Source organism: Crocodylus siamensis, chromosome 7 (assembly GCF_052110815.1).
Source record: "Crocodylus siamensis isolate JL-2025a chromosome 7, ASM5211081v1, whole genome shotgun sequence".
NCBI lineage: Eukaryota > Metazoa > Chordata > Crocodylia > Crocodylidae > Crocodylus > Crocodylus siamensis.
The window spans coordinates 24,856,830-24,875,267 of NC_143401.1; the positions used below are offsets into that span (position 1 = coordinate 24,856,830).

Here is an 18,438-nt window from a genome sequence, read left to right on the forward strand (position 1 = left end):
TAAACTCAGTCATCTATCAGATTTGTCCTGCATATTGGGGCCCCCTGTCGTTGGAGGCCCCATGCCACCACACAGTTTGTTTCATGGTAAATCTGCCACTGTGGAAAACCCAGATCCCTGCTGATGACCAGGCTGCCTTCAGGGCAGTTTATTGTTGCCACACCCTTGCTGCCTTACCAGTGTCCCTAGTGCCCTATTATACTATTGCTGGGCAGCTGACCCTACATTAGGCACATGCAGCCTATTCCCCTGCACCCAGTTCATATCACGCAGTCTCCTCTCCCCACCAGGGGATAGCCCTGCTGCTGTCTATACCTTCAAGTAATAGGAGCCTCTGGCTCCCTGTTACAATAGACAGAGAATTTCAGTCTTCAGAGCCACCCATCTAGCACTTTTCTGAATTCACTAAATTAACAAGATAGGATTTCTTTTAATAGATTTCACAGATTTTCAGGGTTGGAAGGGACCTCAGCGGATCATCGAATCCAACCCCCTGCCCTGGGCAGGAAAGAGTGCTGGAGTCAGATGACACCATCAGGTGTTTGTCCAGTCTCTTCTTAAAAACCTTCAACCTAGGTAGGGGAGAGCACCATCTCACTTGGAAGCCCATTCCAGATTCTGGAAACCATTACCGTAAAGAAGTTCTTCCTAATTTCTAGTCTAAACCTGCTCTCTGCCAGTTTGTGGCCGTTGTTTCTAGCTATTCCAAGAGACGCCTTGGTAAACAGAGTATCTCCTATTCCTTGCACCACTACCCCTCCCCACAAACAAATTTGTAGATGGCCACCAAATGCCCTCTTAGCCTTCTCTTCATATGAACCATCCCTCAACCTCTCCTCATATGACCTACCCTACAGGCCTCTAATCATATGAGTGGCCCTCCTCTGGACCCTCTCAAGGCTACCTGCATCCTTCTTGAAGTGTGGCACCCAAAACTGAATGCAGTGCCTTACCAGTACTGCATACAGGGGAGGTATCACTTCCCAAGACCTGTTCATGTACCTATTAATGCATGATAGAGTGCGGTTAGCTCTATTGGTCATTTCATCACATTGTCAACTCATATTCATCTTCGAGTCAACTATGACTCTGAGATTTCTTTTTGCTGATGTGCTGCACTTAAACAAACACATGGAAAATATAATTCCTGCTGGGTATTTTACTTACATGGTACCTCATGCTCAAGGGATTATATAGCTTCACAGCAAAACAATGATATTCATTGTAAGTGTCTTTGTAATCACAAAGCCCAGAATGGGGTAAAAGAGAAGGGAATTAAAAGCTGAGACAGGTCGCCAGTGCAATCTCTGGAATATCAGTAGAGCATTTAGAATATGGACATTCATCTCACTTGCAGTGGATTCCCAGAGTGGCAGAAGACTAGATCAGCCTCTGGGCTCACAGAACTCCCCAGCCCAAAGCACCTGCCAGGAATACTTGAAATTCTAATTGCTACATATCACATATAACAATATATATTTTCAAACTGAAAAAAACTGCCCAGAGCCAAAGCATTCAACATAGTTACTGAATGCTTGAACCAATGATAGGGGGAGCAGGAGTGCTAAAGAATATCTTTAAAAAAAAAAAATCACCTCTCCAGCTCTTTGTGAGAAATATTTGCTTCAATTCTGCTTCCAACTGCATCTACAACATGACTTTTCATAGGATAGTTTTTATATATATATATACATGGGACCATATAAGGATACATAGACATTACTCCAAACAGAAGGGCAAGAACCTGCCAAATAAAATAATATCAAAGAAATGTGCTGATTACAGATAGCTTTGTTACAAGAAGCACATACTTTCTACTTTTTAATAATACTTGTTATCAAATCACACACTTGATATATGGAAAGTTCCCATACTAACAGAAGTAGTTCTTTATCAGAAAATTTTAAAGGCCTGTGCTGTAGTCAGGAACCAGCTGGCTAGGTCCTAGGTAAGAAGATGGATCTAAATCTTCAAACATCTAATTAATCTCCTCTCCACTACAAATTCTCCAGCCAAACCTTTCTGAAACTGCTCAACTGTACAGCTGCTCCACCTTCTCAAAGTTCCTATCAACTTGCCTATACAGTGCAGGCAGACAACCATCCTATGCTCTTCCCAGTGAATGGAAGTACCACTGCCATCAGTAACGAGTAGGGGGTGCACACTGGTGCATGTGTACCCCCTGAAATTGGCGGTGCACCCCCCCCTAAAATTAGCTGCTCTGGATACTGCCATAGGCACCTGCGAGCAGTCGCCACTCACCACCCCCACCCCGACGCTGACACCGCTGACACCTCCAGTGGCACTTGCCAGCCCATGCCCTGACATGGCTGCCTGTGGAAGCTCCCTGCTCACCGCCACTACACCCCCACCACCAACACTGCCACCTGCGGGCAGTCACCATGCCTCCCCAGCCTCAGGAGGCACATGATGTTCAGGGCCACTGCTATGTATTTTAAATGGAACTAAGTACTGGAGGTGAGAACTCACCTCAAAGATGAGGATAGTTATTTCAATTCAGAATCTGCAAAATGCAAATTGCCCATCCATTTCAAAACTGCATTTTGCACAGATCAGGGATGGGCACTTATCTGGGCAGAAGGGCCACTTAAGGAGTTTTGGTGAGCTGTCACAGGCCGGGTCAGTATTCTCCCTGTCCCTCCAACAGCTCACCAAAACTCCCTAAAGAGCCACGGGACTCTTTAGCCTGGAAAAGCGCAGGCTCAGGGGTGATCTGATGGCCACCTATAAGTTTATCAGGGGTGACCACCAGGATCTGGGGGAACATCTGTTCACCAGAGCGCCCCAAGGGATGACGAGGTCGAACGGTCACAAACTCCTGCAAGACCGTTTCAGGCTGGACATAAGGAAGAATTTCTTTACTGTCCGAGCCCCCAAGGTCTGGAACAGTCTGCCATTGGAGGTGGTTCAAGCACCTACATTGAACACCTTCAAGAGTAAATTGGATGCTTATCTTGCTGGGATCCTATGACCCCAGCTGACTTCCTGCCCTTTGGGCAGGGGCCTGGACTCGATGATCTCCCGAGGTCCCTTCCAGCCCTAATGTCTATGAAATCTATGAAATAAATAGTTCTGTCCTGCTTTTGGCCAATAGGAGGGGGCTGTGGGCAGACAAGGAGCGGCACCCAGGAGCAGGATGGGTTGGGAGGGCTGGAATCGGGATCACTGAGTGGTGATAGCATGGGGCCAAGGTCTGTGGTAGACCTGCAATCCCCTCCTCACACGCCCCTGCCTGCAGAACCAGCACCTGCTCCAGAGGCAGGGGTGTGCAGAGTGGATTGCAGCCTTGTCCTGGGCCCTGCACTGTCACTGCCCAGCAAGCCATAGAGACCACCTGGGACTCACTGATGGGACCATAGGTGAGCAAGGAGTGGTGTCTAGGAGCAGGGATTGGGATCGCAGGGCCAGGGCCTAGGGCCAAGCCATGATCCACTCCCTGCATGCTCCTGCCCGTAGAACTGGCATCCCTTGAAGTGACACGCAGGTAGCGGATTGTGGCTCTGCCCCAGGCCCCAGCTCTGTGCTGTCACCACCCCATAATCCCAATCCTGATCCCAGCCCCACCTGCCTGTCCTGCTCCTGGAAGCCACTCCCTGCCTGCCCGCAACCCCATCCTATCCACCTAGTCAAGCACACCGTGACCCTGTGGGTCCCAAACCAGTCTCCACAGAGACCCTGCCCATCCATTCCACCTAGCACCTCCGGCAGGTGTGGAATGGATGGGCCAGGGTGCCTGGGCAGCAGGGCCGGGTCTGGTGGTGGAGACTGGCAGCGGCAGATAGAAGGAGCTACCGCTGCAGGGACTGCTGGAAAGTAAGTCTGGCCACCTGGGGGCAGCAAGACCAGCTGCTGATACCACAGCTCTGGCTGGCCCCTGCACCTGGGCCAGGTGGGGCCGAGGGACCCACTGCAGGTGGGTCAAAATCCTTTGATGGGCTGGGTCCAGCCCACAGGCCATATTTTGCCCACCCTTGGCATAGATGCATCATGCTAAAAATTGTGGTACCTCATGCACTGAGGCCTAGCACTTGAAAGAGGAGGTGGGTTTCTGGCTAAGAGCAGATGGGGGATGGTGGGCACTATTATAAAGAGCAGATGAAGTCCGACACACAAGCCATATATTTGCCTAGCTGGGCATAATTTTGAACCATAAAGTTACATCCCAACCTAGTAAATATAATACCTACAGACGAAACAGACCAGAAGAGCATGTTAAATATAAGCACCATTTCTCTGCCGTGGATTGTTTTTAAAATGTGTTTTTATTTTAACTGAACTCTACTATAATCCTCACATTTGCAACTCTGATTACATGAGTACAAGAGTATCTATTACCTGTATCCCTGCTGCTTTGAGAAGCTGTATCATTCTCCACATTGTAGATAACAGTCCCCTGCGAATCCGAAGAAAAATGACTAACCACGGACTCATGGTGTGATTGTTTATAAGGATAACTCTCTGTAGAGGAGTCTGTCCTGGTATCACTCGAGATGGAAGGCTCCCTCCCTAGTGAAGAAACAAATGCAAATTTTAGGCTCTCTGTTCTATAATGAAGAGAGTTTTAAAAAGGAACGGAATGGAGGAAACAGTACAGAAGTCAAGAAACAGATATATGAACAGAAGCAAATGAACATAGACAATAACCTACACAAAGTCAAAGACCAAAACAGCAAAGCTGACTTGAAGGGGTCTTTTTTATTTAAACTGACCACCTTATTACATAAATAAGGTGGTCAATTTAAATTAAAAAAAAGGCCCCTTCAAGTCAACTTAGTACTATCAGCCATTGAACCTACTGTCAAAGAACTTGTTAATATCGAATGGAATTTTTCCTGTATTAATCCAACCCATTAAACCAATGGTTCACAATCTTTCTGTACTTGTGACACCAGACATAACTGCCCTTTTGGGAGTCATGATGACCTCTAGCTGGGGAACTGCTTCACTAAGATTCATTTAACTATGGAATTCACTGCCACTGGATGTCACTGAGGCAAAAGCTTAGTAACAACCAAAGGGACTGGATCTTTATATAACTAACAACAATATCCACAGTTAATAGTTAACGAGAACAAATTTTCAACCAGCTATTGAACCCCATGCTTTAGGGTTTATATGCATCTACAGCTATTAAAGATCAGGAAAAAAATCTAACATAAGAATATAAGAAGTCCCATATTGGGTCATACCAATAGTCCATCACACCCTGTATCCTGTCTCTGTCAGTGGTGGAATTGGATGCTATCCAGGGAAGACACTGAACCGGTTATCTCTAGAGTTATCTATCCCTTATTCAATACTCATCTACCATTTTCACTTGTTTAGAGATGCCAGAGGAAACATCTCCAGTTATTCTGTTCAATAGCTGTTAATAGATCTATCATCTATTAATTTATCCAGTTGCTTTTTGCCACAATCTCCCGTGGCAATGAATTCCACAAGTTAACTATGTATTGCATAAAAAAGTACTTTCTCTTGTTAGTTTTAAGCCTGTCACCTATTAATTTCACTGGGTGCCCTCTAGTTCTTGTATTCTGGGACTTGATGAACAACAGTTCCACGTTCACTTGGTCCACATCCACCATGATTTTATAGACCTCTATCACATCATCTCTTCAGGCTTTTCCTTTCCAAACTGGTATGGCAACTGCTCCAGGCTCCTGATCATTTTGGTTGCCATTCTCTGTACTGTTTCTAATTCTAGTACACCCTTTTTGAGGTGTAGGACCACAACTATACAAAGTATTCAAGATGTGGGAGCATCATGGATTTGTATAACAGCATGATGTTCTCCATTTTGTATTCAATTCTCTTCTTAATGATGCCCAACATTATTGGGTTTTTGGTCGCCATTGCACAGTGAGCTGATGTGGTTAAAAAGTTATCTACAATGACTCTAAGTTCTCTTTCCTGAATTGTAACAACTAGCTCAGAATCCAGCATTATGTACATATTATTCTTCCCTAGGTGCATTACCTTGCACATTTTGACACTGAAGTTCACCTGCCATTTTTTTGCCCATTCATTTTGCTTGGTGAGATCTTTCTGCAGCTCTGTCATTGGCAATCCTTCAATTCAAGGATGATCTCATGGATCACTGAGAGATCTTGAGGTAACTTCAGAGTGCAATCCATGAGCCACAGACCCATCCACAGAAGTTGCAGTTCTTTCCACAGGGGAGGGGAGGCTGTAGGCCTGGGTTTCTCTCTGTTTTCTTCCTCTGCTCTTTCTCTGCTTCTAAGGCCTGATGCTTTACTTCTAAATGGGCAGGTGCTTGGTTGAGGTTGCAGTACCACTAGAGTCAGCCAGCTCCTCCCAAGTCTTGATGCTGGCATCCGTTTTCTTAAGGTTTGCCTTCAATATGTCATTGTAGCATTTCCTTTGGCCACTGTGAGATCTCAGGCCATTACTACCCTAAGAGCAGAACACTTGTTTTGGGAGTCAAGAGTCAGGCATCCACACAATGTCTATCCCAGTAAAGTTGGTGCTTGAAGATCACCAACTCAACGTTGGTAACTTTGCCTTCAGCAAGGATGCTGGCATTTGTGCAGCAGTCTTCCCATTTGATGTGGAGGATTTTCTGGAGGCATCACGTGACACTACTGTCATCTCAAGAGCCTGGAAAGGTAAGTCACTCACTTTTCACATCCATAGAGAAGACTAAGGATGATGTCTGCATTGCAGACTTTTATCCTGGTTTCTTTCCAAAGATTGTGATGAATAAAGATACAGTGAAGCAATTTCCCAAAAGAAGCACTTGCACACTGGATCCTGTGCTGAATCTCATCAATGTTCACTTTCTGAGAGGGGCGTCTGCCAAGGTAGGTGAAGTGCTCAATTACCTCCAGGGCCTTTCCTGGTAACCTAAAGAGGAGGGTCATATTCATTAATGTTGAGAGCGAGGCCCAGTGTTTGGTGGTCTTCTCTGAAAAGATCCAGTGTGGTTTTCCTCAGTGTGTGGAAGGATGGCAAAAGTCACTGGCATATTGAAGGTCCAAGACGGTTGTTTTGAGTATTTGGTCTTAGACAGAAAACGTCCCAGATTGAAGAGCCCTCCATCCATTCAGTATTTTATGTAATTCCAGAAGCAAGGCGGTGCATAATGGGAACTAAGATGATTGCCAACAAATGGAGACCAGAATTGGGGCAATGACACACCCTTGCCTGAACCCAGTTCAGATAATAAATGGATCTGTCTTTGATCTGCCACAGAGAATGGTCTCCATCTTGTCATGGAGAAGCCTCAGGACCTTGATGTACTTTTCCAGATATCCAGACCTGGCCATGGAGAAGCCTCAGGACCTTGATGTACTTTTCCAGATATCCAGACCTGCCTGGCCAGTACCTTCCACAAGGCTTTGCACTCGATAGAATCAAAGGACTTGGTGAGATCAATGAAGGCCACATACAGGTCCTGATGTTGTTCCCAACATGTCTCTTGGACCTGGCAAGCAACAAAGATCATGTCAATTGCCCCACAGGTGGTCTGAAACCACACTGCGATTCTGGCAGGACTTCAGCAAGAGACAGAAAACAGTTCAGGAGGGTGCAAGCAAGGATTTTCCCTGCTGTGGAAAGGAGGGCATTACCTCTATAGATCTGACACAAAGACTTATTTCCTTTCTTAAAGATAGTTCAAATACATTATGTCAACTGGATCCCCCTTGTCCACATACTTGTTAACACCTTCAAAGAATTCCAGTAGATTTGTGAGGCAGGATTTCCCTTTACAAAAAATCATATAAGGTCTTCGCCAACAGATCATATTTGTCTGTGACTGTTGATTTTATTCTTTATAGTTGATTGATACATGTGACTGTTGATTTTATTCTTTATAGTTTCTACCAACTTGCCAGGGATGGAAGTGAGAATCATTGGTCTGTAGTTCCCAGGATCACGTCTGGAGCCCTTTTTGAAGACAGATGTTATGTGGACAACCTGCCAGTCTTCTAGCAAGGAGGCCATTTGTAACCACAGATTACATATTCTTGCCAGCAATTCTGCAATTTCATTTAGCAACTTACTAATATTTAGTTTATCAATTTGTTCCAAAACTTCTCTGTTGTCACTTCAGTGTGGTACAACTATTCAGACCCATCTACTAGAATGGATTTAGAGATCAGAAGGCAATATTTTACAGTTAGGGTGGCCAAAATCTGGAACCAACTTCCCAGGGAAATGGTCCTCGCCCCTATCTTGGGAAAATACAAGAGGAGGTTGGATGATCACCTGTCTGGGGTCTTGTGGGTTCAGGCTAGATGATCTGTTCAGGTCCCTTGTCACCCTAGCTTCTATGAAACTATGATTGATCTAGCCCCCAGTATCTCCTGTAGTAAATATCAAAACAAAGAATTTGTTTAGTTTTTTTGCTATGGCCTTATCTTCCCTGAGTGTACTTTTTACATTTTGGTCATCTAATGGGCCTCACTGATTCTCTAGCTGGCTTCCTGCTTCTGCTGAGAAAACTAATCACATATATCTGCCTAATGCAGAGTCTTTTGCAACTTCCTCTTAAATATCTAGTGCTGGCTGCTGCTGGAGACAGGATCCTGCACCAAATGAACAAAAAGTTTGATCCAGGATGCCATTTCCTAAATTCATCCAAAATCTAATTTCCTCTCTCCCACACTTGCCTACTTTCACAGTCTGTAGGAAAAGTACCTAGTATACTTCATAGGATGCAAGTGTTTTTAGTATGTGTGGTGTACATGCATGTAGATTGTTTGTTTTTGTACCTGTGACTTTTTGAAATTTTTTTAAACAGAGAGCCTGGTCAACAAATGATTTCTGTTTTTGATTATGGGGTGGTTCTGATTTCTTGTAGGAGCAAAGCTAGTCAAAGTACAACTTGTGTGGAAGTCATACCTCTTGCCCTGAAAAGCCTCCCTTTACTAGTTGAAAGTTTCATTATTTCCATGAAACATGAAATTTTATTGTGTTGGAGGTCATAATTATAAAAGAAAAAAAATATCTTGGATAGCAAGGAAAAATTCCATAGAACACTCCAAATAGTTTCATAGTTTCTAGGGTCGGAAGGGACCTGAGTAGATCATCAAACAACCCCAGCAAGGTGTCATCTAACCTCCTCTTAAAGACCGCCAGGGTAGGAGCCAGCACCACTTCTCTTGGAAGTTGGTTCCAGATCCTAGCCACCCTGACAGTGAAGTAGCGCCTCCTGATATCTAGCCTAAAACTATCCTCTGCCAGCTTGTGACCATTATTCCTGGTCACTCCTGGTAGTGCTCGGGGGAACAGGGACTTCCCCAGTGCCTGCTGGTCCCCCCTGACTAGTTTGTTACAGGCCACTAGATCCCCCCTCAGCCTTCTCTTGTGGAGGCTGAACAGGTTCAGGTCCCTGAGCCGCTCCTCGTAGGGCCTGCCCTGCTGCCCCCTGACCATGTGAGTGGCCCTCCTCTGGACCCCCTCCATGTTGTCCACGTCCCTCTTGAAGTGCGGCGCCCAAAACTGGATGCAGTACTCCAGCTGCAGTCTGACCAGTGCCGCATAGAGGGGGAGTATCACTTCCTTGGACCTGCTTGAGATGCATCTGTGGATGCATGATAAGGTACGGTTGGCCTTCCTGACTGCATCCCCACACTGCTGGCCCATGTTCATCTTGGAGTCAATGACAACTCCAAGATCCTTTTCCGCCTCTGTACTGACAAGAAGGGAGTTCCCCAGCCTGTAGGTATGGTGCCGGTTGTTCCTCCCCAGGTGCATCACTTTGCACTTGTCAGTGTTGAATCCCATCCTATTCTCATCTGCCCACCCCTGTAGCCTGGGGCTTCCTGCCAAAGCACAGACTGTGAAATAGACTCAAGAGAATTAAGCAAAGTTTAAGTGCACTTTATAGCACTATGTATGATCTAATACTTTCTCCAGGGAGTAGGGTCTCTGTCCTAGACAGCATGACATGCAATTATCAGCCTGAACTACTGTATTTACTCAAAAGACAAGATGAGGTTTTTCTCCCCAGTCAGCATGTGGGCAGAGGAGGGTACTTGACTAAATACATTGTCTACCATTAAACTGCTGCCAAAATTAGCATGTGCTCAGTCATGGAAATCAACTATGATGTGACTAAACGGAGCCAAAACTAAGCATGATTTTGCCCATATGGGCAAATATACTTATGGGAAACTACCTAGGTTAGTGCAGCCCATCTGAATAAGACATATAGTAGTGCCCATTGCATGCAGTCTCCTTCAGCACTGACTCTCTTTAAAGTTATGGTAAGTGTAACAAGGGCTGGAGTCAAACTCCTGCTATGGACCCGTGATGCCAGCCAAGCCAATATGGGACTTACTGGCCAGGTCCAAGAGAGTGGTGCACCCCTGGTGTGCCAGGAAAGAAGGTCTCTAGGTGGAGGAGGATCCAGGAAACAGGCAGGCTCCAGGGACACAGAACCACATGCCCCAGGGAACCTGCTATGATTGGCCCAGAAAGCAGAACTGGCCATTTAAAGATGATGCTAGATGGGAGCGTAGCATTCAGTGTTCCCCAGAGTAGGTAGAAACCAGCAAAACTGGAAGCTGTGCAGTCCAGGGAAAGAAAGAAGATCTAGGTAGCTGAACTAGTGGGCATCACCGAGGCTCTGATGAGTCCTGAAGGAAGATCTGAACTGCTTTAGAGAAAGATAAGTGAAGCAGACACCGGGGCAGCATGGGTCACTCCAGCCACCTTAGAGATGGGGCAAAGAAGGAGACATTCCCCAGGACGGCTGGTGGTGAATGTAGATTAAGGGAAGGACACACCCTGACAAGAGTGGTAGGGGTTAGAGTCACCCTGAGGTGTTTGGAGGCAAACAAGGGACTTGCCCAGTAAGCATGATGTGGCAGGGACTGTGGCCAAGTCCCCTGCTATGCTCCCATGGCACCAGCCATGCTGGCCAGAAACTTACTGAGATGGGTACGGACAAGTGGCGTATCCTCAGTGCACGGGGAAAGACAGTCCAGGATTAAACAGAGCAACTGACAGGCCCTGGGGCTATGAGAATATGTACCCCAGGGAGCTGATCCTGATTGGCCTGGGAAGAGACCCAGGCAGCTTAAAAAGAGGATGCTGAAGAGAGGGTTGGCATTCAGCATCCCCTGAAGTGGGAACCACTGTAGGAGATTGAGAGTGGAGAAGATCCAAGAAAAAGCCTCTGCACGCCAGACCCATGACAAGCCACAAGCAAGGATCAGCTACACTTTCCTGGAAAGATAAATAAAAGTAGGCAGAGGAGCAGTAGGGATCAGCCCAGCAGTAACCCTAGAGCACAGACTCAGCAGGAAATACACCTATGGGAATGGCTGGGGTAGACCAACCAAGAAGAAAAAGAGGTCAGTCCCACTGGGAGGAGTAGGGCCTGGAGGGAAACTGAGGCAGCCAGAACAAGGAAGGGATTGTATCTAGCACACATGGGGGGAGAAAAAACAGGCAGAAGCTAGATGGCTGCAGCATAATTTGCCCTTGAGACTTGTAAAAAAACAACAGTGAGCTCTTTTTAATTTTTTGTTGTGAAAAAAATGAAGGAATTGAGAACCCGGGAAAAGAAGCTCTCCTTTTGATTCATTTTCCCTGGACAAGACAAATATACAGAGGAAGGAGAATTCCCCGAGGATTTGATTTACAATTTAGCAAGACACTATATCCTGCATCTAAGGGATATTCAAAGAAATTAAGTCAGTGAGGCCTGGGGTAAGACCAGGAAGAGACGTGAAAGCACTGAGTTGATCTATTATTAGCCTATCAGAACCATAGATTACACCAGAGGAAGAAGAACTCGAGGTGCTCTGGGTTAAAGAACTTGACAGAGCCCAAGAAGTCATATCATTGTGTATTCCCCACTCACTATCATTGGGGAGTAGCTACCATCAGCCTGAGAGGAAAGGAGTAGGGTGAGAGGGAGGTGGAGCCCTGCAGAAGACCAGGAAGCCAACCAGACTGACTCATAGACCAAGAAACATCCATCCTCCCTGTAAGCGAGCCTCCTGGAACCGAATTGTCTCCCTGCTAGAATTGTAGTATTTTGTCCTTCCACATCTCGGTGTTAATGACAGAGAGGTACCAAACACTTCCGGGTGACAAAAGGATCGATTAAAGGCTCAGGAGGTCCACTTATCTTTGCAGGGCTCCACCCTGCCCTAACCACACCAGATGTTCTGGGCTTGCTGTTGTTTGCCTGCTGGACTAAGGGTCCGGTCCTAGTCTTATGGACTCCTTTGTCGATGGGTCCTCCTCTAGGTTAGCTGCTTGCCCTGCTCTTCCCTGCACATGTCCCAAGACAGCTGCCTCTTAATTCCCAGCTGTGTCCCCCATGGCAGCGTGCGATTCACTGGCTTCTTGGCTCAACTGTTCTTTTTTGGCATGGCTTTTCCTTTCTTCTTCTGCTGCACTGCCCTTCCCATCCTGGGCTCGAACTCCAGCAGCTGGGCTTGCTGCAGCAGCCTTTGAACTGCTGTGGCCCCAGCTATTTTCCTTAATTAGTTGGGGCATGGCATCTTTCCAGCTTCGGCTCAGCACAGTTTCTTTAGCATCTCTGGGTAAGTTTCTTTTCCTAGTATTCTTCTTCACGTTCCTGTGGCAGGGTGTTTCAACCACCCTGTCACACTCCCAAACATAATTTTTTCATCAATTTTGATCCATGGTTAAGGAATAAGCCATGATCTACTTTATTAGTGCAAATGAATTGCAGCTGGGAAGAAGTAGCACAGAAGAGACTGATTTGTGTTTAGGAACAGCTGTGCTGCCTTTACCTCAGTATTTCCAAGGTGATTAAGTTTGTAAAGCCTGAAGTAAGGTGGAGAGAAGGGCAGGACAATAAGAAATAAGTTGATCCAAGGACTAAAATGATTTTCTAAGTTTCATGAGGGAAGGCATTCAGCTAGAGATGAAATAAGGACTGGTGAACAGCAGACTACAGAACCCGGAGGAGTCCAGAGAGAGGACCCTGATAGGCATCCACATTCTAGATCAATGGGGATTTTCTATCACAGGCCTGAGAGGAAAAGAGAAGGGTGTAGAGGAGGTATAGCCCTGAAGAAAAACTGTGACCCTGACAGACAGACCTTCACGAAAGAGTCATCCAACCTCCCCAAAGAGAATCAAACCATCAAAGTGTGGCAGGTGAGTGAGAGAGGCTGATGAAGGTCAGTGAGATTCCAGCAAGAGGGGTAGGTCAAAAGTTCAGGCCTGCTCACAGTAAGCCACTACACTACATACATTTAAATTTCCTCTTCACTCCTACAGCTGAGCTGTGCCTTTCTTTCCCATTTCCAATGAGTCCCATTTTTAACTGGGCTTAAACGTCTGGGAAACATCACCAAATAACACACCAAACAGTTCACCTAGAATCCCTCTGTTGGCCCCTCTCTCAGCCTGCTGCATATGATTAGTGTGGCCTTGTCTTCCATGAGGTGGAGCTGGACCAGGTTGCCCTGTGCCTCATCTGCACATAAATTTTTGGAGGATCCCTGAATTCACTGACAAGAACACTGGGTTCCAGTCATGAGTGGGGAACCAATTAGAATTTGGATCCATTGTATCTGGAGTATACACACATACTGATCAGTGCTGATTCATGGGGTCACCATGGCCTGAAATGCTATTGTTTTTCCTGGGGCCCACACAGCCCTATGAACTATATGGTAAATTATGAACCTTTTGGCTTTAGACTAATATCATGCATCATTTGTATTCTCTCTAAGTAGATACAGAAGGGCTGCTTAAAAGTGTGTATATGTATACCTGTGCTAAAACTTGCAGCAGTTTCTGTGGGTACCTGCAGTAATTTCCTTATGTGCAAGTTACTACAGGTATGTTTATTTTGAGGTCACCATTTTCAAATTTGTCCCATACTTCCCTGTGCTCAGGGAGAGCAGGGTCTGACAGTAAGAAGCGGGGGAAAGAGCTGTAGGGAGAAGAAGCTGGTGGAGACAGAGGGCAACAGGGCTACTTTATCCCCCTTGATTTATTTTCCCTATTGTAGCACTGGGAGGGGAAGCTCACACCTTTTATAATGGGGATACAAACAGCCTTGGTATATGTAAGAAGCATGATAAAGAAAAATGGGACGCCATACAACAAGATCTGAACCAGCTATAAGCAACATTCATGGAGACAAACGTCTATCTGCCCAGTTCCAAAAACTGTGTTTGTTTGAGAGATGGTGGCCACGTGGTCATACCACGTAAAGCAGATCAGATGACAATAGGACAGCGGGTGTCATAATCCTCCTGAAAGGAGACAGTTGTTGGCCCACTACTCTGTGTGGCCCTGGTACCCAGGTCTGAGGTCCTTCACCCTCCATAACAGTCTGAAGTCCCACTGGGTCCTTTTGTCATCCAGGAGGCTTACATTCAGCTTTCTTACTCCTCTGCCCCTCTTGGGTTGCACCCTCATCTCTGCCTCTACTGTTAGGAGGCAGTGGTCTCAGAAGCATACAGTTGTGGTCTCTCTCTCTCCCTACAGTCCACAGAGATTATTGCAAATAGATTACTACAAGTCACCTTTGAAACAGAGGGAGGGAAATATGACCTTGTAAATGTTTATGCACTGGCCAACAAGGAAAAGTGAGGTATGCTTTCCTAGAAAAAATGACTGTGGCAATGCTTAGTACCTGACCAGTGGTGATCACAGGAGATTTCAACTGCATCACAAAAGAGACAGTGAAGGCCAAAAGACAGGTCTGAACAGATCTTCTAGGATGCTAAGACAACTTGTCTATGGCCACAGCTTGGTGGATGAGGGCAAAGGAGCCCAGGGACTTGGGGAAAACTTCACCCAGGTAGACACTGTTGGACATGCACAGCTGCATATAGACTTTTTCTTCCTTCCTGAGGGGTGGAAAGCAGTGCAAGTCAAATCCACACCCACCTGCTTCTCAGACCACTGGCCTTCTAACAGTTGAAGCGGGGGGGTGGGGGGGGGAGGGGGAGCGGCATTGCAAGAGGACCAGAGGAGCATGAAAACTGAATGTGGGCCTCCTGGAAGATGAAAAGAGCCAGCGGGACTTCAGACAGTGCTATGCAGAGTGAAGGACCTCACACCTGGGTATCAGAACCACACAGAGTGGTGGACCAACATCAAAGAGAGAATGAGGGCATTTTTCTAACAGGTCAGCAGAAGGCAAGCCTGGATGCAGAGGAAGCACCATGAATGCCTAAACTGCAAATTGCAGAGCCTGCACAAAGAAGTGACTTGGGACTGGGACACGAAGGAGGTCATATAGAAGGTGACGGCCCAGATCAAGGCTTGTTGCAGCAAACAGACCCCCTGGGTGGAAGAGGGGGAGAAGTGGTCTGCTTACTTTGTTAGACTGAAGAAGACCAGGAGCAACTGGTTGAACAAAGGGAAGCTAGAGACAACAGCAACCTTCTACAGAGAGATGTACACAGCATGCCCAGAGGACCCGAAGACCATGCAGAGATGTCTGCAGAAGCTCATCTGGGCCTTCTGAGAAAACAAGGGTCAGAAGCTGGTGGAGGAGTGGATGCTGGAGAAAACCACCAGAACTCTCCACAGTTTCAAGTATGGTAATACTCCTGGGGCACACTGAGTTCTACACTACCTTCTGAGACCAGGTGGGCCTGGACCTGTTGGAGCTGTATAGGGAACAGCTCCAGAAGGGCCACCTGGGGGCTGCAATGGATCAGGGCCTCATAATCCTTCTTTACAAGTGGATGATGGACGAGCTAAAAAACTGGAGACCCATAATGCTCCTGAGCTTTGATTATAAATTAATGGCCAAAGTTTTGGTTGAGTGGCTTAAGTCTGTTATAGGTGGAGTGATCCACAAGGACCAGTTGTACCCAGTGCCGGGGCAACAGATCCATGAAGCCCTGCTGCAACTGCAGGATGCACTATGGTACCAATGGGAGAAGAAGCTGTATGTTGCCATGCTGAACCTCAACCCACAGAAGGCCTTCATCCAAGTTTCTCACAGACTTCTGTTTGAGATGCTGAAGAAGATGGGGGTCCCCCGACCTTTGTTGCATGGATAAAAGCACTGCACACCAACATGAACAGCAAGGTGCTGGTGAACAGCTTCCTGACTGCCCTGAGCACAGTACAGATGGTTGTCCAGCAGGGCTGCCTGCTCTCCCCATTACTTTTAATCTGTATCATGGAACCACTAGGCCAGCGGATCAGGTGAAACCCCGGGATCAACAGAGTGAGGATCCCCGGGGAAAGTGGAGAAGGCATGAGAGTCCGGACCTACATGGATAACCTCCATGTCCTAAGCAAACAAATGGGTGGTAGAAAGAGTGCTGTAATGCTCCCCAGCATATGGAACAGTGACAGGAGACAACTCAACGTAGGCATGAGCACCTGCCTGGCAATGGGCACACTTGGAGATCTGTCTACCCTGGGAGTCTCCACTCTCCACCAAGGGGTAAAGATCCTTGGCGTGGTCTTTGATCCAGAGCTGAAACAAAAGAACATGTGGAAAAAGGCTGAGGCCTCGATCAGACAGAAATGGAGACTGGAACACACAACTGCCTGTTGATGTTGGGGCACATGGTGCTTGTGAGTGTGGTATTGTTACCAGTGTTTCTGTACACCACACTGGTCTTTGCCCCCTCAGAGCAAATCATCAATAGAATCCAAAGGGTCATGTGCACTTTCTTCTGGGGATCCAAATAGGAAAAGGTTGTGAGGACCATGCTGTATAAAATGAAATGGACCAGGAGCCAAGGAATGCCAGGCATTTGGCTGTATCTCTGAGCCAACTACACAAGCCAGATCTGCAAACTGGCAGCCAGGGGAGGCTCCAAAACAGCTTGCTTTGTGAAATATTTTGCAGGTCACCTGCTACAATGCTGGGACATGTATTCACTCCCCAACATACGCCTGTGGATCTGGGAACTGCCATGATTCTACAAGGTCCTGGATAAATTGGAAGGGCCAAGAGCATGCTTCCCTCCTGTTCACTTGTTTTTTGTTTGTTTGTTTGTTTGTTTGCTTGTTTGATTTATTTGCACAAGACCACAGGCTCTGCAAAACCTCTGAAATATAAGAGGCAACCAGAAGGTGAAGCCTGGAAGAACTGCTGGAAGACAGCTAAGTGATAGTTTATTTCTTTAACTGTGTTTAACTTCCTTAGTTCATTTTGCATTGCTGACAAATCCACAGTGATCTCCATGTGTTATCTACTAGCCTGGCTGCAGCAGAGGTAAGGGCCCTGAACAGTGGGTCCTTGGCCAAAGCCAGCAGCAAACATAAAATTGGTTAGCTTTACTAGCTTGACCAAACATATCCTGCTATGTATGATCTGCCCCGGAATCTGTCCATTGCAGCTTACAAAGATCCTGATCAGAGAGGCAGCACTGTTTGGACACCTAACCAAGCAACAAGAAACCCTGACAACTGGCTTTGACGCACTCAAATCCTACTTCACAAACACCCTATGGAAGACCAGGAACCTGCTCATTTACAAGCCCACCAGCCTCTTAGTTAAGGATTCTGTCAAAATGGGACTGAGTGAGCTGCAGGGGTACTACAGAAAGACAACAGAAGACTACAGGGAGAAGATGGTGGAGATCATATGGAAAAGACGAGACTGATACAGACTGTTCAGGAGTAGGGCCCCCAGAGAAGATGACGAGGATGAGAAGGAAGACAATGATAACAGCAGCGAAGAGGTAGTGAGTGACAAGGATGACAAGGAAGAAGACAGCAATGAAAATTATGTGGACTAAGGACTGGGAGGAAAAACAGATGGATTTTGGGGAGAGTGAGGGGGTAGGAAAGGGAGGGAATGGAGGCAGTCAGCATTATTTGAAAGGCATGCAGGTGCATGGTTATGGTTACTGTAACAGGATAATGATGATGATTAGCTGTGTGTGTGTGATGGGCTGTCAAGTGAACTGGATCAGTCACGAGACAATGCGATAAAGTTACAGATGCATGCATGTGTATGTGTGTGTGTATGCATATATTTTTTTTTTAAAGAAAAAAAGCAGTGGGGAGGGGAACAAATTCAAAACAACCTTCAATAATTAGTTTCCATACCTGGAAAATTGTAGCAAATTTATAAATTTTCCCTATAAAGAAACTAACTAAGGGGGTTGTCTGATACTCAGGGCTTCAGGGTAATCTTATATTTGAGTAAATATGGTATTACTTATCATTTGAGGTAATATCTTCTGGCCTGCTGCAAATGGATGCGAGATTATTATATTGACTATTATTATTATTGCTATATGGGCACGTCCAATACTACTGAGGAATCCAAAAATTTGAAGCTGCAGGATGACAGAGTACAAACCCTTTTTGGAAAAGACACTGAAAAGGTGACAAATTCTTTGGATCCCTTTTTTCTTCCAGCAGTCTATTATCTGGCCTGGGTTCAGCTTTAATCAACTGCTGTTCATGCAGGTGAAGATTTCAACTTCACAATGACAAAGCTGGATATGTACAGTTAGATGTCAT

General features: G+C 46.2%; 1 protein-coding gene across 8 annotated transcripts in view; it reads right to left on the bottom strand.

The window, feature by feature from the left end:
• Positions 1–18,438, bottom strand: part of USP54 (ubiquitin specific peptidase 54) — a 208,976-nt gene that overhangs the window by 31,359 nt on the left and 159,179 nt on the right. For all 8 annotated transcript variants that reach the window (XM_090057217.1, XM_090057222.1, XM_090057221.1 and 5 more), the window contains one exon: positions 4,357–4,527. In XM_090057217.1, coding sequence (XP_089913343.1) covers positions 4,357–4,527 — 171 coding nt within the window. The remainder of the gene's footprint in view (positions 1–4,356; positions 4,528–18,438) is intronic.